At 42.8% G+C, this 24652-nt stretch overlaps 1 protein-coding gene across 7 annotated transcripts in view; it reads left to right on the top strand.

The window, feature by feature from the left end:
• The window catches only part of PRICKLE1 (prickle planar cell polarity protein 1), a 65103-nt gene that overhangs the window by 31516 nt on the left and 8935 nt on the right, over nt 1–24652 (top strand). For 2 of the 7 annotated variants that reach the window (XM_021545305.3, XM_085569442.1), the window contains one exon: nt 24135–24312. In XM_021545305.3, coding sequence (XP_021400980.3) covers nt 24181–24312 — 132 coding nt within the window. In that variant the 5' untranslated portion in view covers nt 24135–24180. Of the gene's footprint in view, nt 1–16781; nt 16904–18151; nt 18395–18720; nt 18843–19022; nt 19045–24134; nt 24313–24652 lie in introns of those variants that run through there. The other 5 variants (XM_085569445.1, XM_085569443.1, XM_021545307.4 and 2 more) reach the window with 5 other exon arrangements.

Genomic DNA, 24652 nt, shown 5'->3' with positions numbered 1-24652 from the left:
AGGATAAGCTGAACATTATTTCAGTGTTTATTTTTCCTCAAATAATGTTACAAAATGACAGGTTCCACAGCAGCTAAAGCGGGGCTGTCAAGAGAAGTCATCTAGATATTAACTGATGAAATTTTAATTAAGCTTTTCATGATAGAGCTGTTTTGTCAGTTAGGTCCCTGCTTATGTATGCATTTAAAGAGTGGAATTAAATTCACTGTTCTCCTTGAGTTAAAACTTACACAGGCATTTTAGCCTGCTGTCCCATGGTTTTCCACTATAAAATTTGCAAAAATTGGTGCAGAATGGCATGATTATTAAATCCACTGTAAATTACTTGTTTTAAGTAAATGTGTGCCATATAAGTAGTAGAAATTCATGCCTCATTGCTAAACTTGAAATCTTAACTCTAGCTTTTTTCTTCCTGTAAAACCTGCTAAATGTTGTTAGATACCTGAGGATCACTGACCATTTTTAAGTAAATACAAGCTTCAGAATTCTTCTAAAGGGAGAAATTAATATGATGCATGTAATTAGTAACAGAGTAAAATGTCTGGATGGTTCCTGACAACCACTGGAGTAATAAAATTCTTCCCTGGTCACAGGTTTAGAGCATCGTCTGTCAGAGTGCTGTACAAGACTTGATGTTGAAATGCTTTCTATTTCAGTGTACACCTAAAGCAATGTGTTTGCAGAGGCACAAAGATTTATCTATACAGATGCTCAAGTTTCAAGGTCTAAAGAAAGTGGGCAGCTCCAGGGAAGAGCTTGCTGGTGTAAAGCTGGTTGTGTAAGCATACCAGTACACATCTGGAAGACTCAGGCACAACTGCTTGGTTTTAACTTTTGAGAGAATCTTTTATGTTTGTATTTCTGATAGAAATAAACATAGAGGTTGCAAGCATAAATATTTAAAACATCTCCTGCTAAATTCCTCCAATTTTGTAATCTCTGAAAAGCAGGTTCTTGTTGAGAAGATTGCCCCTCCTAGAGAGAAGGCAAGTACTAAATGTTTATAGATAAAAGACCACATAAGAGCTCAGAGAGCTGTGTGTTTTGCTGTGCTTCTGTGACTAATTGAAAGGTATTGCATTAGAAGGGAGATGGGAGGCAGAGGACAAAAGAAAGGAAGAGAGAGACTGAAGCGTGCGAGTCACAACTGCAAGCTGCACTGCGGCGGGCATGCGAGGAGAGGGAGGGCACCTCAATGTACTTCAGCTGAGATGGAGTAAAGCCGTGAGGCAAAGCTGTTTGTAACTTGAGTGTTACCACACCTCAGCCTGTCAGCCGTGCAGGTTTGGGTTTTATTTCGCCTTGGTCAGTTTCACAAAGCTACAATGTTGCCCTGTGTTGTGGTTGTGCCCTGCGAGGTGTCCTGTGTTGGCATAAACTGCTCTTGCAGCTTTGCTGCTGGGACAGGTGGAAAGGATGTGCGGCTTTGATATAGTGTATCTTAGTGGGATGTGACAATATAATAGCTCTCCTTTGCATGTGTTCTTTGTAGTCACGCTTGCAGAAGCTGATTTGGAACATCCAAGTGAAAGGGCTTTTTCCCATTAGAAGGAGTACATACAGTAGCTGGAAAAAGGATAATTCCTTCAGTGAAGATTGAATCTAATCCATGTCTGAGTTGAAACTGCTTTTGAGAATTAAAACTTAATTTAGTCAGGGTTGGTTTGTGCTACCAATAGGCATATTTTAGAGGAGATGACCTCGGTTTGCTGTGGGTCACTGTGTTTACTCCTATGTGTAAATTGTGGCCTGTTGACCAGACAGGAAGCATTTTGGGTTGAAAGCTTCCTGTCATGTCCTCATTCATGTGAAAATGAAGTTTCTTGTTGTTCCTATCCTTTCTGGCACATCTTTTTACCTGTGTTGAAAGGGTTACAAGCTAACAGGTTGAAGGAACTGCAATGCAGACATTTGGAAGAGACTGCAGCGCTCTTTGCAAAGGAAGCTGCTCTATCCAGGCAGATGGTTGGCCTGAAAAAACAAGGCTGGGACTCTGGGCTGTTGCTCCAAAGAAAGTAGGGAGAGAGTTAAGTGAAAAGGAATTTTTAAAAGATGAATGATGTGCATACTTCTTGTGCTCAGGGCAGCAGACCTTTACTTAAAACATATGGTTTATGTGTGATGGAAGGTCACACTGAAGGAAGATCAAATACTGAGAAAGGTCTGAAGCAAATCATCCAAGATCTAGATAAAGGTATGTGCATCCAGTGCAGATGTGAGATGACCACATATGCACCTTAACAAGCATGACTTGTATCACATGATCCTGTGATAATTAGAGAGTGACCATGCTGACTGTGTGCTGAGTCCTCACCTTATAGCAAGCTAAAAAACAAACAAACCCCATGTCTCTTTAATCATCCAAGGGAGTACCTGTCCTGCCTAAGCAACCTGCTTAAAATGAATCCAGGTTGGTATGTCAGACATCAGATAATCAACAGATCTGCTCTTGCAAGGGTCCACTCCTCTAAGTCCTCCTCAGTAATACTACTGTGTGGATGTTTACTCCTGTGGGAAGGAAAGTTGCAGGTTTGTGGGATACATACAAGTCCAACTGGACCTGCTGCAGCAGACTCTTGAAACTTATCTTGTAGTAGCCCTGTTTCTCTCTTGGCCAGGTATGGGCTTCTCTGTACCTAGGAAAAGAAGGCGACCTGCTTTGGGTGTGGAGGCATGTAATGGATTTGCTGCGTTTCACATGACTTATTTTATTACTTGTTTTTCATTTGCTTAGTAAGGACTCTGACCTCTACATGAAAAAGTCTGTTGGGTAGTGATGGCATAGAGAACTTGGCAAAATCAAAGCATTTACAACATCTGTATCTTTGAAGTGCCTCTTTAATAGTGCCATTGTCATGCCAGTCAGAGGCAACACTTCTCTTTGCAATTGAAAGGTTCAGCAGAACTAGCTGATAAGCACTGGTGCCCTGCTGGGAAATTGACCCTTTGAACTGGGAAGAATCTCTGCAGATAAGCAAGTAATGGAATTTTTATCAGGTCTTGCTTTTTATTGTAGCTTGTTTAGGGTTGCCAGGCTTTCTCTGCAGCAAAAGTGTTTTCTCTCTAGTGTAGAAGGTGAGGGGGAAATGTAATATTCACAAGCTAAAGATGCTGCTTCTAGGCTTGGAAGAGATAGCTATGCCACAGAACAGAAAAGAAACAATGACAGTATAACTTAAATAACAAACATATACTGATTTAAGAGCCAAACTTGCTGAGCATCCTAACTCTCAAGGAAAAGGAGAGGAGTTTTGAGGATACTCTTAGGATCTTCATAGGACCCATGTAAAGTTTTTTCACTGTTTTCTCTTTTTTTTTTTTTTTTTTTTTTTTAAGCCAGGAAGTTTATTAAACAACTTCAGTTTTAATTTTGCAATAGAAGTAAGCTAATTTAAATAAATTCCTCTACACTAAACCTCAGAAACATTTCAAGAACATAATAATGCTTGAAAGCAAAGCACTGTTAAACACTGGGCTTTTTTTTGTGCGGGTGAGAATCTGCTTTCATTTAAAACAGGGATTGAGCTTTTCAAGTCTTTTCTTTCTAAGCCATAAAACTGAACCATTAGACTTCTCGTCTCAAATCCCAGTAACAAAAAAAACAATGGGAAGGAAACTAGAATTCAGACTGTACCTGAATTTTGAGTCATATTGTGTCCCTGTCCTGAACTGTTGATATTTCCAGCTTGACCATTCCAGGAAAGCACAGTTTGAGTCTTGTGGAAGGCTGCTGTGGTCTGTGGGAGTGTTTGAGTCAGCTTTGCATGTTCTGAACTGGGACGTTGCATATCCAGCCTCTGCAATCTGTTTAGCAAAGCAGCCATTCCTGGGAGCCTACACATCCCATACACATGGTTTGAGTTGTGACGTTTGAGACAATAGCAGAGAAGATATGACTCTATTAAAGATGCCAATTTGAACAAATCCATCTTGTGGATGACCTACAGATCAGAAGAAAGCTCTAAGGGAGAATATAGTAAAGCAATGTGGGAAGCTGCTGCCATTGCAGTGGGGGACTGGACGTGTTGCTCTGAGTACAAATTAATCAAGTTTAGGCTGACATTCCTTAGTGTCAGGTTTCCCCTTTGGTCTCCCTAAGACACTGCTGTAGTGGAAAACCTTTCTCTCCAAGTAGTTTTATACCACTTAATTGCTCTTTAAAATGTGCTTTATTCCTTGCTAATGATGTAGCACTGCTGTGCTATATTAATGAATTTGTAATTTAAAGAAGGGGGGTAGGGGCTGACATATGGCAAATACATACTTCTGGTAAGCACATGATCTTGAAGATAAACAAAGCTGTTTCCTTATCCTCAGCATGTACTTTTTTTGTTTTGCTGATAATGAGAAAAAATTAACAGTGTTAAATTTGATTGAAAACAGCAGTATCTTCTGAAATTAATGCCTGTGTGAATGACATTGAAGGTCCCTCTGTTTTTTTTTCATTTACTCTAAGTATAATACGCATTAAAAAAATCATCCAAACTCAAAAAAGGAGTTTCAAATTCCTCTAATTTTGTTTTCAGTCTAGTAAAAATGGTCTCTCTACATTTGCTTCTCAAATGTATATAACTAAAAGCTATATTTATTAAAAAGTGATTCTATCAAAAAGTTTCCAAATGATGGAAGAGTTTTTGAAAGTATTTTATAACATAGATGTTTTGCATTGAAGTTTATAACTACTTCCAGAACTCAGGCTGGAGTAAATCATAGTTCCAAAATTTATTTTGTTGAGGACGTGTTTAAAAGATGTGTAGATGAAGCACTGGGGGACATGGTTTAGTGGTGAACTTGGCAGTCTTAAGTTAATGGTAGGACTTGATGATTTTAAAGGTATTTTCCAATCTAAATTATTCTGTTATTCTAATGAAACTTGTGTAAGCCTAGAAATTGTGGAAAGGCAGCAGTTACTCTGCTATTCCACATTTAACCATGTTTGTTAAAGTCAGTGGAAGACTTCTCAAAAGCCAACACCTTTACCTATCTTGGCAGTGTTTCATTTAGCAGTAACTGGTTCTCTGACCCTGAGACCAGATGCTAGACTGTCCAAATCTATTGCCCTTGCACATAGTTTCCCTGCACTGTGCACTGCAGCACATATGTGCCCTTTTTACAGACATTGCTCTTTAGTAGATTTTCATTTTTCACATTCAGCAGGTCTGAAATACTCATCAGGGAGCTGAGAGTGGCTGTTGCATGTGTTTGGGTACTACATGAAATCATGGGCTCAAAGACTCTTTGAGCGGGGACTGTGGAGGGAGAATGGAGAAAACCAAGCCCAACCCTTTCCTGGCCCACGTGTTAGGAGCAGTCCATGGCCTTTCCTGCATGCCACTCACGGTGCCCAGTAGTGCTAGTTACTCAAAGTACCCTGTGCAGTGTACTGCCAGTGCAAGGGTGTGAGTGACTGCAGGCTGGGGCTTGCATTGGGCCCTGTTCCTGTTTAATCTACTAGTGCAGAGATGGTTGGAGGGTCCTTTCCTGTAAAGGAGGGCCAAGGTACTCTAAGTGCCAGTATTTGGGGTCTGCAGGGTATTTGACACTGTGCAGGCTGCACCAAAAGCGTGTGCTTTACTGGCCCTCCCAGACCATCCCTGACATGAGTGTTCTCCAGTGCCTCCTGGGCTGGGCACTGAAGGCTCTCAGCAGAGGTGCACAGCGGGACCTGCTCACCCAGTCTGCCCCTGGGAACTTCCTTTTTGGTGAGTGTCTGTCTCCAGGGAGACAGTGGGCCAGGAGTCTCCAGAACATCCCTCTGCACCTACAAGATACAGGTTTAGTTTGTTCTGCATAAGTGGTACATGAGAACTTAAGTGAAGGTGTAAAAAGAGGAGCTGGGTTGAAGAAATGTTGTGACGGGTACCCTTCCTGAGACTGAACTGTGATCAGTGGTTTGTCCAGAAAAAAAGTTTGGTACTGCTGCCTTGCAGTAGTGTTGCAGTGTTGCATCATCTCTAACTATTTACTGAAGCATTCTAGCAGCGAATCTCATTGAGTTTATTGGGAGGGAGGCAGGTACCATCAAAAATAGAAATTAGTTTATAAAGATCTCTGGCATAACCTAAGTCTATTCTCAATTTATAAGATAATACCCCTTCTAATATAAAGCCCAGCCTCTGAAGTGCCTTCTCTCTGCCACATCTGAAAAATGTCTTTGTGCCCTTGAGTTGAGGGAGGAAGAAAGAAAAGAGCATGGAATTTGGGGTCATCCTGTGATTTTTTTCTCTCCTTTATCTTTTGATGGACTGAGGTATAGATGTACATTTTTTTAACCCTTTGTTATTTATGCTGTGATGTTGTCCTACAAATTGACTGTATTGTGAACAGCACAGTGGATTCTTTTATGTTTCATCACAATTCTGATTGATGTCTGATTTCTTCTAACACCTCTCACGCAAGGGTTTTAGCTCTGCTCTTTGAAGCAGACATACGGCCATGACAGCAATTAGGTAAACTCCAGGGACTGAACTTGGCGTGCTCTCCTCAGGGTCCATAAGCGAGAGATCTCCATGCAGATCAAAACATGTTACTTAGCTGGAAAAGTGGATTCTGTTGCTGCATTGGTCTTCTAGATGAAAGATGTGCATGATGAAACCTTTACTAATACAAGGGCAAAGTTCCAGTCATTCAGTGCAAACCAAGCTAACTGTTGCCAGTATTTCATGTACGCTCCTTTGTGGGTGAGTTGAGGCAGCAGTGTTTTCAACATCCTTGTATTGTTACCCCTTATGGTGAAACATGTTTTCTTGTAACAAAACCAGAGATTGAACTGTGTGACATTAATTTCTCCATTGTTGTAAAAAGCTTTTCTTTGCCTTCATTTGACTGCATCAAAGTAGCAAAATGTTGATGATACTGTTATGCAATATTTTACAGCATTGTCAAAGCACCATTCAAATAAGTAATGAATCTGCGCAAGAAAAGGGTGGCATCAACCCATCTTTCAGATGAGGAAAGCTGATAAAGAATTCTGGTGATGTATTAGTAGTCACAGGAAGTCAGTACTTACCTTGATCTGAATTTGAGGAGTTTGGTTTATATAGGGCACTTTGTTTTCTTAGCTGTTATATCTTTCTTTAAGTGTTCTATATGGGTCTAATGATACAGAAATTTCATTCTGTGTCATTGATCAGTATTGCATAAGTATCTTCCTACAAAATGTGACAAGATACTACTATTTGGCAATGGGTGCAGTTGCTGCTGCTTAGGATAACTAAGAGGATGTAAAGCTATGCCTCAGGTAGTCATCCAAAATGAATGCCCGCTGTTCAAGGGATTCAGTCTTTCCCAGGACAGTCTGTGTGTTTAATTATTGCCTTGGTGTTCAGAGCAGAGACTGGCTTTCTAAACAGTGGGGTTTGCTTTGGGCTCTCATTAAATGTTGTATGCTGTAGTGTGACACACAATATGCCCAGCAGTGTGTCATGTGCTGTGATGCTAATCAACATTCAATAGCAAAGGAGGAGAGCAGCTGCTCCACAGTCAGCATGTCTGAACAGTCCTGCACTCAGCAGGGTATCACTTAATTCACACTAATGGATAAAAAACTGGCCTCATAACAGTTGCGTAAATGAGGCTAATGATCAGGGAAAAAATGCAAACTAGTTTTCATTTATTCATAGAGATACGTGTAATTAGAGGTAATAGCTGGATCCAAAAACTTGCTCTCCAGCATTTATTTGTTGATAATACAAAATACGAATGACTTGTTCCACTGTTTCTCTCTTGTGAAGTTATTAACTTCACACAGGACTTGAAATATGTATGCTCTTAAATGCTCATTGGGAGAGTTACAAGACTTAATGGGAAAAAGCTACAGATAATTGCATCTTGTAAACTTACCTCAGTCATTTTCAGTATGGTAACAGATCTCTATTGTAAATCCAATGCTGGCAGGATCAGCATATTGCTTCAGGGTTTTGACCTTTTTCCATTGGCTCCACTGTCTGTAGATTAGAGAAATCCACTTGGCCATTGCAGTGATGGCAGCTGAGTAAAAAGGTCGTAATTAGGTACAAAAGTCTTATTTTAGCATCTAAGCTGTAGAGTACTAACTGCCCTCTTCCATTTTCCCAGCGTTGTTCATTTTCCTCATTCGGGAAGTCTGATATTCCCCTCATAGGTGTGTTGTCCCAGCGGTACTGCAGATGCCGCTTGATCATACATGTCTCCAAGGATCAATCAGTACATTGTGACATAGTCTAATGGTATCAAGCAGAAGTTGATCTACCTGAAATTTTAATAAGTCATCATCTCATTGCATTTGCTAAGAAGTGCTGAGTGCATGCTTTTCACCCTGCTCTAGATGCTGGTTTTGACAGTGCAGATTTCTCCAAGTGTAATCTTACCTGTATGATGTGCAGGGAAGAAGTAAATCCAGCCTTAATCTAATTTACAGGAGGAAGCTGAGGCTCTATGGTCCTAGCACAGAGCCAGTGTGGGTTTATGTGGGCATTCCTTATTTTCTGTAGCCTCACGTTGTGCAAACTAGCTACATAAAATTCCATGAGAGTGGGTTTTATTCCTGCTAAGCAGGCCCCTCTCAAGACCTTTGCATGGTAACTAAGTCTTCAAAAATTTTAGGTTTTTTTATCTGAGCAGTATACGAAGAACTGATTGAGGAAGGACATTCTTAATCCAGCTGTATAATGGCACCATGTTTGTTGTCAGTATTCTCTATTCTTGATTCATCCATTTCATAATGAAACTGTAGTTAAGTAGATGGTCTTTTCAAACCTGTTATCTTTTTTCTTTTTTTCTTTTCTTTGATGTGCCCATTAGGCACATCTATTAAGTTCCGTTTTCTGTGCATGGAGCTTATGCAGCAGTCTGAAAGTGAATGTGGGATATCTGCTGATGAAAGCAAATCATCTAAACCTAAAAAGTGATTCTTGCCCCAATCCACTGCTCTTTGTTGGGAAAAGTGATTCTTGCTTTAACACTTAGTGGGAGATTCAGAGCACCTTCGGAAGACTAGGGTTCTTTTTATCAGGTGGAAGTGAAGTCTAGGTCAGCTGTCAGTTGCATTCACAAAAGCAATATTATTATCACTGAATTGTCACTGACTCATTAGTTCTGTAAATCAGAGAAGCCTTATGAAGGAGTACAGCTGAAGAGAAAACAGCTGATGGCTGAGGAGGGAGGGATGTGTATGTAACACAAAAATCCAAATATTATGTTAAGCTGGAAAGTCATGTGTATATGGCCATTCCCAATAAATGGGAAACATTTATTCTCACCTTTCCTCTGCTTACTGATTGTCTGAGAGTTGATCTTGTCCTAGCAATAATTTTTTTAGACAAGAAAGCAGCTTGGGAAAACATGCAAGTATAAAGGGACTAAATTGTTGAAAACTTAAAATATTATTAAACATACATTAACATTCTCAGGACTTTTAAAATAGACCCTATATGTGATGAGTCCCATTTTTCAGACCTGTAAAAATGCCATGTCTTGAAAAATCACCTGTCATACATATCTGAAGTCATAGCAAGCAGCTCTCATAGTCACAGGTTTTACTTAACAAAAATCTGGTTTGTTGAAAATTGAGTTCATATTGCTATCTCAAATATATGCTTTCAAAACCTATTTTAAAAATAATAAAATACTGTGTAGTGGAAGAGTTGGGTGCTTTTCTCCTGTCTCCTGCTGAAAGTGGTAGAACTTTTTTTCAGAAACTGCAGAATTTCAGAAATTAACCTTGAACTATATTTGTGCAAGTGGCCTGACACTTGAGTAGATTAGCTCACCCTCTGTTATTGGAACTGGTAGCAATGGTAAAATGTCTCACTTTATAGTGGCTGAATATAGATATATTCTAATACTCAAAAAAATGGGGGCAGAAGTTGTCAATTCTAGAAGCATGCATTGCCTATGGCCATGGATTGCATTAGCACTTATTCACTTCCACTGAATTGTGGTACACTTTCAAAGCTAGATGTTATTATTTCAAGGCTATGCACCCAAAGGAATTAATCCTCCTGGGCAAGCTGCTAAGAAAAGTCAGGACATGCTGGCAAGCCAAGGGTGGGTGTAGCTTAAAGCTCTGCCAACTGAGTATCAGGTGTCAGGTATTGTCAAGCAGTTGCTGTTTCAGCAGCTGACAGTACCACAAGGGCTCAGGGATCAATGGATGTTGCATGAAGGTCACTCATGTCAAGGGTACCAGTTGAACGTCTTAAAACAATTTCATTTGTAATATTTGCTTCATACATAAGGATTTTCAGTACCATAAATACTTTGCTCCTAAAATATATATTCTTAAGAGTCTACAAACATTTCTGTAAACACAGATAAGGAAATACATATGTGTTGGAGGCTCCAGAATTTTCTCTGGTAGTGTCATGTTGATGAGATAAAGCTTGATATTTAGGGGATTTTTCCTGTTGCAATTAATTATCTTGCCAGTTGGTGTGGAAAGTATGATGACTGCTAAAAACCATAATTAACTAGATTTCTATTTGAATATTTGTTTAACTGTGCTCTTCAATATTATCCTACTGAACAAACAGACATAACATGCACTTGGCCTTTAAATTCCAGTGCAGTGGAGATGAAGAGAAGGAAAGGAGCACTTTTATAGTGCTCCCAATCTCAGCTACCCAATCCTTAGCACCTAGCTCTTTGGAGAAGGGAATACTATTTCACAGTATCATTGTAGAATCATAGAATGATTTGTGTTGGAAGGAACCTTAAAGATCATCTAGTTCCAACACCCCTGCCATGGGAAGGAACACCTTCCACTAGACCAGGTTGCTGGAAGCCCCATCCAGCCTGGCCTTGAACACTCCCAGCAGTGGGGTATATCAAGCCATTGCAGCTTTTTCTGTGCCACTGTCCAGCCAATTCCTTATCCTTTCAAGTGCTTGTGAGTGGTGACTCTGCTAGGTCTGAGGTTTTTATTGAACTAGCACTTCTTGCCCAATCTTTCTCCTCAGTTTATACCTGAGTATCCCATAATCACAAGGGTATTTGGCATGCACCTGGGAAAAGTGCTCTTGAAGCCATCTTCCTGACTGCCTTTTGATGTGGTTTGGATGTGTCCAGTGTAGTTCTGTATGACAGCTAGCTGCTGACCAGGAGTGAGACCATCCCTCTTGGTGTTCCTCCTGTTCCATTCCTAACACTGACAACTGGGCTCAACTCATCCTGCAATAAACCAGTTCTGGGACCTAAACCAGCAGAGAAAAACTAATCATGCTTGGGGGGGAGGGGTGGGGGGGAATTAAAAAGAAAGAAGCAAAAGGAAAAGGAAAAAAAGTGTGACCTCCAGATAAGCATTCTGCACTCTGTTAAGCAGAAAGCCTCTCTGGGTTTCCCAGAAAATGTGCTTATTGTCCCATTGCCCCCCATCTCTCAGGAAAAAAAACAGCAAGTGTCAACCATCTGTGTTTACCCCACATCTTATTTTGTCATACAGAGTTAGATTCATATTAGTGGGGTGAAGTTTGTACTAATGACAAAAGCCCCTTAACACTGATTTTTATTTGTATAGGCATGTAAATGGGAGATGATTTGTTGCCCATTTTAGAGTAGTGGGCTACATTACAGTGCTTTCATTGGGAAAAAAGAGATTGGATTTTTTTTAACAAAATGCCAGCATATGGAGTTTCATAGTGCATTTAAGAAAGACATAGGAGTGAAACCTTTTTGGCTGTCACTGAAGGAACTTCAGTTAGGTGGATGTCTTTTTCTTATATTATTTTTTTTTCTTCCCTTTTTAAAAAAAATTCAGGGTTGGAGAGAATAAGAGGAAGGGGGACATATGATATCATTTCTATTTTAAGGCAACACACTGCAAAATATGTGTGTCAGTCCTGGAGTCAGGGTGCCATTTGGATGCTCCCTAGCCTGCTCCAAGCCTTCTTAAGTGTGAGGAAAAAGAAACCTCGTACAAATCAAATCACATTAATAGTAGTGGCAGACTGGATAGAAGAGCAGTGAATCTGGTGAAGTAGGAGCCTGCCCAACTTTTTTTGCTGATTAAGAAGTGAGTCTGAGTGTTCCCAGGCTCACTTGGCTCAGACAATTATTTAGCCATTGATCTTTCTACGCAAAATAGTGAAACACCATATTTTGGTGATGTCTTTTGGTAGAATTTCATGGTCTTCAGTCTTGGCAGCTCATAAATTAGATAGGGTCTCTTGCAGCTGCTGTACTAAGGAAAGCGAATAAAAATGTAATGCATTTCATTATCCACCTGACATTTTTGCATCCTTCTTGCATCACTGTCTGCCTTGAGGTTGGCCTGTGACATTAATTTGGTAAAATAAACTAATACTTAATCTAAGCATTGTCCTCTCCCTTGTATTTGTAGTGTGCTGTACACGTAGCTTGCGGAAAATGGCCGTGTAAAACTGTGCAGGATATCTATTTCATTGATTGCTGGATTTCCCTCCTGCAGATTTTAAGCAAGAGAAGGTTATCACAAACCTTTGCATATCTCATCTTTGCCTTAAAACTCAGTTCTGTTTTTTCTGGATATAATGCTGCAGGAGCAGTGGTAATCTTCTGTGTCAAATTCTGCCTTCACTTAAAGTCAATCACTTGTGTTTTTTCCTAAGTTCAGGCTATTGAAAAGCATTGCGAGCGACAGGGAAGACTGAGTGTAACTGGAGCATCACTCATACAGCAAAACTGTACTCACAAAGAGTTTTAAATTTGTTTTCAAGCACTAGTTCAGATATTTGTTTGAATTATTAGTTTATAATATTATTACTGTATTATTTTTGTTATTATTATTGTATTAGTAGTTTCTTTACATAGGTACAAGCTCCTGGGTTAAATGTCCCTTTGTCTGCATGTATGAATGTTGACCACAGTGGAAGATCCACAGAGTTCATACCATTTCCTTGTTTAATCTAAATAAATTTTTCAAACCAATTTAGATAAATTGTGAGGAGTTCTTTGGAGACAAGGCCTGGGAGCAGAGCATGACACAGAGAAGATGACATCATTCACCATCCACACAGGCTTTGGCACAATACTTGACTGAAATTCCCTCAATAAGCAAACAGTGCATTAGCACGGGCTCTGCAACACCTTTCCCATTGCATAATGGTGTTTGTGCTGGGTGATAATAAAAACCCAGGCAGCAATTCTACCTGCGTCAGCCCCTGCTACTGCAAGGCATTGCAGGCACACTTGGTTGTTGCAATGCACTTTGCTGTGCCTTGTGCAGCCTGGGAATGGGGCACTGACTGTCCGAGGGCGCTGGTGTGGTAGGGGAGCCCCACTGGCACTCCACAGCTGGTGGTTGCAGTGGTGTTGTGGGCACCTGGGTGTTTACCTGTGCTCTGTGTGACTGTGGGCTGCGTGGAGCCAATTATGATAAAATCAAGATTGCTGTCTTCAGAGGAGCCTGTGGGGTTAAGAGTTTCCAGATACAGCAACAGACCTGTTGGTTCAGGAGCAAGTCCTAGCCCGATCTGACAAGGAAGGGCATTTTAATGAAATTTTAATTCTTTGCTGCTGAAGCAAAGTAGGATTGTGGTTTTAGAAGGTGTGTTGGTCTTCAACTCTGAGAGCATCAAGGAAAGGAAATAAAATAAACCTCTCTTAGTCAAGCATTCCCAACACACAGCAGCTTATGCCAGCCAGTCCTCAGGCCATTTATAGCTGGTGTAGTTCTCTAAAGCAAGCAGCAGGCACTGTTTCCCATCTTGGTACCTGATTGCTTGATGCCTCAGCAGATCTATGTACCATTGGCAGGTGAAAATAAAAATGAGCTATTTTTATTATTAGTTTAGTGCTACTTGATTGTCTCCTGATCTGTTACCTGATGTTAATATTTCCATTGGGTATATTGACTTACTGAGGCAGGCAGAGAGAGGGCAGGCTGTTAGGATGACAGGGAATGCAGCAAAGAGAAGAGTGGAAACTAAGCACCATCATACAATCACAAACCCTTGCTGGGAAAAGTCATCTTATTCTTATATTTTTAACTTGTTTCATTTCACTTGCATGCTTCCTTTTAATTGCCTTATCTCTTTACTATGTATTATCTCTTGTGTTTTACGTGTGTGGAGGTGCTTTTGTCCAGATTTTAACTGTTATCTAAATGTTATTTTTAAACATTATTTAAAGATTGGCAAATAGTCAGACTTTGGAGCCTTGAGAAGTCATGAGATGTTGCCTCCACGCCCTTTCTCTGTAACCTCAAAAAAGAAAATAAGGAAGACGCCAGTCATGGGCACAGTTCAGAGGCCTCGATATGTTGGTAACACCCTGGTTTGCCTGTGCTCCTAGCAGCACACAGTGATCTGCTGTTGGTGCCAAACTGCCTGATTTGGGGGGCAGGAAGAAGCAGGGTCGAACAAGGAGAGGTTTCAGGTATGGCTGTAGGCATGGAGTGGCACAGAGAGGGGTGGCCTTTGCCTGGTGGCCCATTGAGGTCTGTAGTGACTGTAGATAGTGGTAAAATTGTGCAAACTGTTCCTGTCTATGAAGGCATTCTTCCACACTCATAACCTGAGAGAGGACACCTAGGGCTGGGTTTGGCAAGACATTTAAGTATCTAGAGGTGCAGGTGGATGTCCATGGGGGTGTCTGAATACACCAAGGCAAACAAAGTAAAGTGCTCTTGGAGGTCAGGCCATTTTTATACACTAGCTAAGCAAGTGTGTGTAAGCAGCCAATTTTTCCAGAAGAGAGAGGGAGAAAGGCTGGCAAATCCGTCTCCACAACAGTCCAGCCTCACAGGAATCAGTCATGGTTTTTCTTTGTGCTAACACTGCCAAGTCTAGGGAATTAGACCAGTATTCTTCTGTGGGTTCCAGTAGATCATCTCAGATCATGATGAAACTGCTTCCCTTATTCTGCTTTCTTTGCTCCCTTGGGGCATAGACCAATGCCACTGGGCGTGGGAAGGACCTTGGTGCTGTAAATGCATCCTAGAGCTCCCTGTGCTGTAGCCTTCAGGCAGGACCATACATGGTCAAGTCATCATCCTTAAAATTCCTGAAGGGCATACCTGCCTTCATCAGACATTGGTTTGATTTGTGCATAACTCTGCTTGGGGAGTAGTTGTAATTCCTGCTCCGTGAACTCCTGTGCTGTGAGATATATGGAAAACGTTTCCTACTTTATTTGAAAATACAAAAACTGGCTTATTTTGGGGAGTTTTCTCATTGATTTCTCTGAAACAATTATTACTGAGATTTTTTTGTTGTTTTGTTCTAGTTTCCATTCAACTTGCTGCATGCTTTCACCTTTCATAGCTGAATTGTAACTTTTTCTTTTAAATGAACACGTGAGATGGTACTTAATTAAAAGTCTTGGGATGGAGGTGGTGATCATTAAAGGGTGATGATATAGATGGTGAACTCCTCTGTTTATCCACTGAACTAATCAGGCTTGAGAGGTGGGTGTTGTGCCACTGTCCTACCTGGAGAAGCTGCCTCTGAAGCACGAAGGGTTAATTTGTTTTGCACTGCTTGGTCACTCTTCTGTGACTGCCAACAAAGGTAGCAATTACCAGTGTCATCTGAGGGGATGTTCCCTGGTCTGGCTAATTTGGAACTCAGAAACCACATTGACAACTCAGCAAATTTCTTACAGGCTAGACAATATCCCTGACCTGGTCAGTATTACAAGAAAGTTGTTACCTAGACTAAATTTGTGCTAATACCTTAGGGCAAAAGGTTCCATATCCATTACAGGTCCCTTGAAGCATTTGGTTGTTTGAAGGATCAGCTCTACCCAGAGGCAGTCAAGGCTGTGAGACATGTCATAAAGGGCGAGTCACTTTGTGCCTGTCTTTTTAGCTCTTACAATTTTTTTAAGGCAATTTCTGTGGCATAGTTTGCACTTCACAGAACGAGTATGTATGCTGTCATATTTGTTGTGTGAAAATAAAGAAGAAATGATAGCAACACATTTGTTCTTGTGGAAGCAGCTGAAATCAAAGGAGGCAGTTCAGGAATGACTTTCACAATTTGCAAATGCCTAAGGGGCGTTATGATAGCTGTTTCTTTAGCCTAACGTTCAAGGATACCATAGAATTAAGTGTTTGAGCACAGAAACACAGCAATCTGAGATTTAAAAAAAAAAATAAAAAAGGGAAAGAAACGTACTGTAAAATAACTGACTACCTGAAATAATTTTAAAGGGCTTTAGATGGATTAAACAGAAGTTGTAGCGGGTTTTTTATTGCTCGTACTTCTAAATCAAGGTAAAATGTTTTGTTAATACAGACAGGAAATGTAGGAAAATCTTACGACCACATTAATTCAGACTAGAAGATCACAATGGTTGATTTTGGCCTGCTAATGTATAAGTGCATTGTCCAGAACAGTATTGTAGTTTCTGTGCTCAAGTCACAGAAGTCCAGGAAAAAAAGGAGAGCCATGTAGCCAACCATCTCTGTACACCCCCTGACACTTCAGTGTCAAGGAAAGCATTAGCAAAATGGGGGACAGCTTGATTTTCCAGCAAAGTAAGTGAACATGTCTTTTTTGGCTTCGGTAGACTCTTGGTCATTAAACTTTGCAAACTCATCTGCAGCCATTGAGCTGGTTGTGCTGCAGAAGTTCCCAAAGCAGATTCTCATTTTTGCAATTTGCTGTGCAGAGGTGTTGAGCCCTCAGTGTGGGGAGCTGCTGAGAAAATGTCAGGCACTTCTGGAAAAGGCGTAGACAATATATGCAAATTGTTGGTATTTATTCAGTCATGTAGTGGGGGGAATAAACATTATTCCTGACATTTCCATTTTTGATTAATGATGAATGGAGCTGGCAGATGTTCAGCTGGCCGCCAGATGGGGTCTGCTCAGTCCAACAAACAGAATAGGAACAGTATGGATCTCCTAAAGCCAGCACAGACAAAAGCTCTGGCAAAATCTCTGCTTCATCCAAGTGATACGCCAATTTTGACCTCAAAACGACTAAGCTGTTTAAGAATGGAGGTAGTACAACCAGAGAAACTGCTTATGGAAGTGAAATGGGGTGTGGAAGGATGGGAGCTGGTTAGTTTGCTGGAGTTTAGCAGGTTTTTTCCTGCCGCAGGAGCCACAGACTGCAGCTTTGATTCCCTGTGGCTGGAGCTGCGCGGGGCTGTCTGCATTTACCCACGGTTACAGGTGTAATGGTCGTGTCTCTGGGCACATCTCCTCGGCTGGCGGTGGGAATCGGCTGCGTACAGCGTCGTTAGCCCAGGATGGGCTGTGCCTCGCGGGATCGGATAGCCCGGCGTTGGTCCTGGTCCCTCGGCCGGCCGGTCTGGCTGCCTGCTCCATGCGATGGGGAATCAGCCCACGGGAGGAGCTGTGGCGGCTTCTCCCGGCTCGCCATGAGGCTGGGGTGCCGTGAGACCCAGCGAGGGTCGGGGGCAGCCCGCGGGGAGGGGGTGACAGTGCTGAGGACAGGGACGCTGCTCCGAGCACCTCCGCCCGCGCCTGTGCCCGTCAGGACCGGCTTCCTTCGGCGCACTGCGGGCAAAGCCATTCAAATTTACAGAAGTGAATTAAAACCCATGCAGATTCGGTTCCTGGGGGAAGCGATAAGTGTCTGAGAAGTGCCCCGTCGCCGTTCCGCACGGCGGCCCGGGCAGATCAGCGGCCCCCGGCTGCGGGAGCTCGGCGGGGAGCTGGGGACGGGATGCGAGGGGCCGGGTCGCCGCTGCCCCTCGCAGCGGTGGGGCGCGTCGGGGCTCTGTGTGTTGCCGCTCTGACCCCGAGATGCAGCGCGAATAAATTCCCTTTTTCTAATGACTTCCCCAGGGAGACAAAGAACGGGAGGGAAGAGGAAATTTGACCGCGGTGTTCACGGTTACATTGGCGGTGCCGGGGGGAAGCCGTCCGCCTGCCTTTGAAGCTGGAGCACCCGCCTGTCGGGGCTTTTTGTGCCTACGGGGCCGGGGGAAGTGGTAAAAGCGGGGGCTGGCAGCCTCTTAGAAAATGTCCCGGTGCTACTTCTCTGTGCGTAAGCTAGGGCTCAGACGCCTCTTTCCCACTTGGAATGTGCCAAGGGAGGCAGTGATGGACGGCTGCTCTCTGCGATCTTCGGCTTCCGATAGGGTTTATTATTTTTATCACTCATGTACAGAGACCTAGAACAAATGTTTTCCCGTCCTGAACCGAGTGGCCGGGCCGGGCCGGGTCAGCCCGGGGCGGCCGGAGAGCGTCCAGGGTGGGGTGGGAAATCTATTTCGGGCGTAAACACGAACAAAAGCACTGTAGCCAAACCGTGTGTCCGTCGTGTCCTGAGCGCAGAATTTATTGCTTCTGCAGGCGCTCGGTCCCCTGGGTGGGTAGGGGGCCGGGACGGCGACCCTTCCTGCCTCGGGGGCGGTGGCAGGAGACGCTCCCCCTTCCCACACTCCTTCCCCCGCCTTGGGCAGCACTTAGAAGGAAGATCGCTGGTGGGAGCGATTCCTCCCGCCGCCTGACGGAGGAGCGGTGAGGGGCGCAGGGGGTCGGCGGGGGGCTGCCGGTGCCGGCGAGGGGCGAGTTCGGGGAGGAGCGCTGGGGCCGCTGCTCCCTCCCCGGCCCCCGGGCTGCCGCCCGCGGGACGGTCCGGGGCGGGCGCCGGTATCTCTCCCGCTGCGCTCCCAGCAGGCGGGACGGGGAAAGGAAGCGGCGGCGCCGCCCGGCAGGGACAGGGCTGGAGCAGCCCCCGCCGCCCCTCGCCTCGGCGGGACCGTGCCTGGCGCTGGCTCCTCCGGGCCCGCCGAGCCGGGAGGAGCCGCGGGAGCTGCCGGCGCCGGTCCGGGCGTGGGCTCCGCGCAGCCCCGCTCGGGGTGAGCTGCGCGGCGGGGCCGGGTCGGGTCTGCAGCCGGCATCGCCGCTCCTGCGCCGCCTCCCCGGCTCCGCCAGAGCCCGGCCGCTGTTCCGCTGCCGCACAGAGGTAATTTGCGGTGACTTGTACCGCTCTCCCTCGCGGCAGCTCCCCCGGAGGGACAGGGCGGACGGGTGGGTGCCGGTAGCTGCCCGTACCTTCGCGCATCCGGCTCCGGAGCGTGGGGAGCCGGCGGACTGGGGGTGCCTCTGACCCGCCTTAATGTCTCTGAAACTTGCTCAGGATGGAAAACCTCCCACCTCTCCTTCAGGTATCTTTGCCTGCTGAGGAAGGCACCGGCCCGGCTCCTCCGAGATGAGGGCACAGGGCTGTCAGGGTGTACGGGGCTTGAGCGCAGAATTTTTTTACTTTTCTATTTTTTTACAATTCCTGTCTTGTGAATTATTGAACACTTTCTTCGAGTGTTTTCTCTGGAAACTTGTCTCAAATGAGGGCTGTGAGCGCTAACAAAGAAGGGTGTTGTTCGACAGCCAACAGGTGATCGGGTGAAACCCGAGTATATGTGTACATTGGAGTAAAGTCTGGCTGCTGTTTAAAATAGAATTTTGAAAATCAATGGGAGACTGTAAAAGGCAAGATTTCCTTTTTTCCAAATCTGTAACCCTCTTAAGGAGAGGGGTGGGGGTAGCATCCGTGAGAATACCTCTTTCTTGGCTGGAGGTTTGGGTCTTGCCTCGCTGCAGTGTGTGCTTCAGTTTCCATCAGCGCCGTGCAGAGCCAAGGATAACACGGCCAAATCAGGTGTGTTGGCATGGGGCGATGCTTTGTCACGAGTCTTCCTCCTTTTGCTAAATGCAGGTGGCCTGCCTTTGCAGTATGGCTCGTCAAAAGAAAACACCCTGAAAAGGATCCTCTGACTTCCAGTTGGAAAAATGGTCTTGGCGCTAGGATGCTAGAGGAGGAAAGCAGTTAACTTCTCTGTCGGTCCTTGTATACTGGCTAAAAAAAAGTAAAACAGTTCCTCTAGGGTCCATCTAGAGGTCTTTTGAATGAGCAATTAACTGGCTCTATTCTTTCCCCACTGCTCTGGGTAACTCGCTACTCGAAAGGACCCAGCCGCTGTGTGCTGGTGCTGATGTAGATTCTCCTTATCAGTTCTGGATCCGGATTTCCCACACAGAGAGCTATAGAACTCACTGTAGCTAGGGAATGGGATTTCCTGATCATGTGCATAATACACATTGGAAATAGGCTTTGAATTATTAATAGTTACTTTATGGTGGTTTATTGTTGTTATATTGTGCCCTTCCTCTTCTAATGTAGTTATCTTGCACCAGAGATTAAATAAGCAGGTGAATGGGCTGACCATGCTAATCTTGAGTCGTTGGGCCTTCATTGTGAAAGGGTGCATGTGTGATATGCATCTTGTATCCCCTATAGCCTTGTTAACAAGCCTTCTAACAAAAAAGTTGTTAAAACAATTTGCCCTGCAGGACAGAGTAAAACAGCAGGGGGTGGGCAAGGAGATGTTTGTCTAACTTTGCTTACAAATCGTGACCTCTTCTATCTGGTCAGGGGGAACATAATCAGTGAGCTGGAAATCCTAGCATGGGGATGACCTTCATATGGGCTTCATCAACATCTTCGTTCTAAGTTTGATATCCCAGTATTTTGTGTATCCGTAGCTTTGTAATTAAGTGTGGTTTGTCTATGCCTCTGAGGAATTTGTCATATGACTGTTTTAATTCATCAGTGGAAAAAACACAGTAATTGCTTTTCTTTTCAAATCAAATTTAGCTGTGTAACTCAATTATGTTATTCATAGTTGTCAACCTGCCAGTGAAAAACCTCCTTGTAGGCTATAGAGCCTTTTTTGAGAGGCAGTATTTGAACAGAGCTGAAACCTCAAAATGTTCCATGGTCTTTAGGAGAGCAAAGGAAAACAACACATCCTTGCTGTGTTTTGTAGGTGTCATGGCAGGAGTAGAAAGACCACCTTTCTAGTCATCCATTGGAAAGAACTTATTTTTTCAGCTGTTGTTTATATTCATTTGAATCCTCCTTAGGATGTAATCATTTTAAACAGATCACTTTGAAGGATGAGTGAGGCTGGAGGGCAGGGAGGAAGAACCCTGTAGTTTTAAAATGCAAACCAAATTACACTTGAACAGGAGAGGAAGAACTCCTAAACAAGCAGTTGCTAAAATAGTTCTTCAGATAGCCTGCTGTTAAGATAGGCTGGATTAGAAACCTTGTTCTCAGCAACCCCACAGTATTTGTGATGTGGCTTTTATTTATATATGGTGTATTGTCAATAATTTTATAGCTAGCTTCACATTTGTCCTTATGGGAGCATTTTTCTTTTAAAGTGAATTATGTCCTTTGAGCTGTTCTAATCTCAGTTCGTTGAAGTTTGTGGTCCTTGCTTTGAACATTTTTTATCACCTTATCTGGGAAGGAGAACCCTGATTGTAAAGTTGCATTTTACATTTAGAGGTAAGATGTATTTTTCTTTTATTTTCTATCAGCCAAACTTTCAAACTTCCCTGTGTGACTGGAAACTGGACCTACGGCTCTGTGGTATCCTCTTGTTGGAGCTGCTGTGTTTGCTTTCTGAAATGGATGTGTCAGAGGAGGCCCAGGCAGGACTAATCTCTGCAGAAAAGCAGCCTTGTCTCTCTCACCAGTGTCTTGTCTTCCTTAGGAAATAGGCAACACTCCTACACCTATGTACCTTTGCTATGCTTAAGATCCTGATGTTGTCCAGTGCTGCTTCGTTCATTGTAGTATGTAGCCTTAGTTTCAAAATACTCAGAAAAGTTAGTAAGTCATCATGCATTCAGATTTTGGGTTGTTTCCTTGTCCTTCAAGAGAAGTTGAAGAAGTTAATCTTTGATCTTGTGGAGAGAGGGTTTTGAACAATCAGTATGAAGCAATTACACAGTTACTTGGTGTGCTTATGAGTGTTGGGTATTGTGAGAACAAGGCAGGAGTACACTCTGCTCAAGTTCCCAGGCACTGCCAGAGCTGAACCTGTCTCTTTGCCTAAATTTTGTTTCAAATCTGCTTCCTGTGGGATGTGGTTGAGGTTGTGCTGCCTAATGAAATATTTTCAAAGATATTTAACCTACGGACTCCTTTGATTCCTGGGATATCAGGCAGGAGTCAATTCTTGAAAAGGGACCATTTGACCAATACAAGTTCTTGCAAAGCCCTAAGAATTGGAAATACCATCTTAGGTATCAGTAAATGGCTCATTATTGCAAACCAGGCATCTGCCCCTTTCTAAAAGGAAATGGTAAAACAGTTCTTCTGCTGCTAAGGTCATCTTGAAAGGAATTCAGCTCCTCAGTGATATTCCTAGTGACTTTATAATTAAGAGGTACTTGGATATAGATGATAACAGTTAACACTTGCCTTTTTTTCCTAGTGATTTCCTAACTGCATCACATTATTCCTCTGTCCCTCCTTCCTCACACCCGTTTTATGCAAGCAATGACAAAAACATACATGATGCATGACTTTACTTCCACCAGTAAGTGGGAAGGGGGAACAGATCTGTATTCCTTGTCTTATCATTTGTTTCTGAGAGCAACTAGTTAAAGGGATACAGTATGTACCAGGAAGCCTGTCTTTCAATTTTACATATATAGGATTGAGCTTTAAGGATTGAGTTTGATCATACTTACCTTCCTTGAGTAAGGCTGTAATATGGTGATGTTAAGCTCAGAAGCTGTTGTGCTAACCTTTAGTTGTTCAGCTTGAGTAAGATTTCAGACATGTACCTGACAGCTCACCAGCTTTCCAGAAACAGCCTGTTCTCAGAGGGAAAGTTGGCAGGTTTGCTTGCCCCATCAAATATTAAATTAATCTTCTATTACAGTGCAGCTATGAAGTGTGTTGGCATCTTAGCAGTGCACCAAAAATAGTGTGCATGTTTTTGAACTAGAGGTTTTTGAAGTAAACAATTTTTTGTAGCATTAGCCAAGTGGAAGAGTTAAGTAATCCCATCTCTTTCTATGGGCTTTGGAATGTATAGACATATTGGAAATAGGGCTAGATAAGACTATGTATTGGATATTATAATTTATCTGAGTTTGTAGCTTTTGGATGCATAAGGCCACTTTTTATGGAGCAGGTTTGGGTTTATGTGCTGAATTATTAGTGGCTCACACCTGAAGGAGAAACTCCTGTTGAGTAACCAGCAGAACATTTGGATAAGCAGTCTTAAACAGACTTCCACCTGTGATCTAGGAGCAATTTATTTCCTCTAAAGCAGTGGTGATGAGACTGAAAATGTAACATAGGACCCACAAGAAATTTTTAGATGGCTCTTCTCATTAGACCCACCAGCAAGGTTTATGTCAAGGAGATTAAAATTTTCTACAGCTTGGATGTTGCACTGACAAAATTGGATCTGTGTTTAGATAAACAGGTGAAAGAATGTCCTGAAACAGGGAAGGCACAGCTCACACATAACATGGTACTATAAGAGCAATCTTGTCCCTGCCCCAAGTGGTCAGGATATCTGGTGTGTTAGGACAGATCCTCTGTGCTTTTGGCTAGCTGTATTTCATTGAAACGCCTCATCTGAATTTCCTAAGAACTTCTGCTAGAATTAATACAAGGCATATATATTGTTAAGCTTTTTACTGCAGACTGCTATGGATCTGGGTGAGCGCCTTCTTTGCCAGTTGTAACTCAAAACAATCCCACTGATATTAAGCTTGCCGACTTCATGAATCAATAAAATCATCTCCCTGTAGGGTTTTAAATTGACAGAACAATAATGATGTATTTTACAGAGACTAATCTGGCATAATTGGATTTCAGAAATTTAACAGGACCAACGCCCTTCTGCTCCCATACAGCTCAACCAAAGTTCTCAGAGGAATCCAGCAGATGGTCTGTGCCTGCCTTGTGAACAACAGGATGCTACTTTCACAGCCATCTTTCCCCAATAATTTCTTTAGTTTTTGACAAGTGGTTGTCATGTCTTTTACTAGGTTAGTAGTTGTAATGAGTTCAGGAGGAGTTTATGTCATTCCTGTTGTTAGTATCTGTTCAATGAGTCTTTCCTAGATTTACCTAAATATATACATCCTGTGATATGAAACAAACAGAACTGTAAAAGGTAACAAGTGTTAATACTGAAATACATTGTGGTTGCCAAAAGTGGTAATCTGTGCCTAGGTTTCTGGGATTTATTTTTCTTCAGTGGTTTTTTTCTTATAACTTTTTTGAGCACTTTTGAATTGCTTGTAGCAAGTTGTAATGAAGTTTCACTAATTTATTGTTCTGGGCAACACAAGGAATACTAAACTGTTGCAAGATCATTTACACTGATAATTAGTTGTTCATGTTCAAATCTATTAAAGTTCTATTCATCTTTTTTTCCAGATCACTGCTTGATGAGCTGCAGCTGAAATATTAACACTGCACACTTATGCCATTGGAGATGGAGCCCAAATCCAATAACCTCATTTTTGGGTGTCAGCGAAGCTCAACCTCTGACGATGACTCTGGCTGTGCCTTGGAGGAATATGCCTGGGTACCCCCAGGTCTCAGACCAGAGCAGGTACCAACCATGTTTTCTGCATTTTAAAAATAAGCCTCTTAAGGACTGTCTGAGGGAGTGATATTCTGCCTCTGTAAGTCTAATTAAATTCTTATAATGTATAAAACTTTAATACACATAGAACTTTCCCCTTCTTTTTTGTTTCCTGTCCAATGGGGCTGTGTTTAGGGAGCTTAAACTTCTCAGCCCTGAGGCGTTTTATGTTCCAAAAAAGTTCCCAGTCAAGGTTTTTCAAAAAGTATGTGCTGCAGAGGTATGTATTGCCAAGTAAAAACAGCATAGAAGTTTGCTTTCTTTGTGAAAGAAGTTATTAGGTTTAATTAAAGCTCATGGCATACTT

Source organism: Lonchura striata, chromosome 1A, assembly GCF_050655825.1.
Source record: "Lonchura striata isolate lonStrDom1 chromosome 1A, ASM5065582v1, whole genome shotgun sequence".
Classification (NCBI taxonomy): Eukaryota; Metazoa; Chordata; class Aves; order Passeriformes; family Estrildidae; genus Lonchura; species Lonchura striata.
Note: the sequence above shows the minus strand (reverse complement) of the source record. Positions and strands in the feature narration are given on the sequence as shown.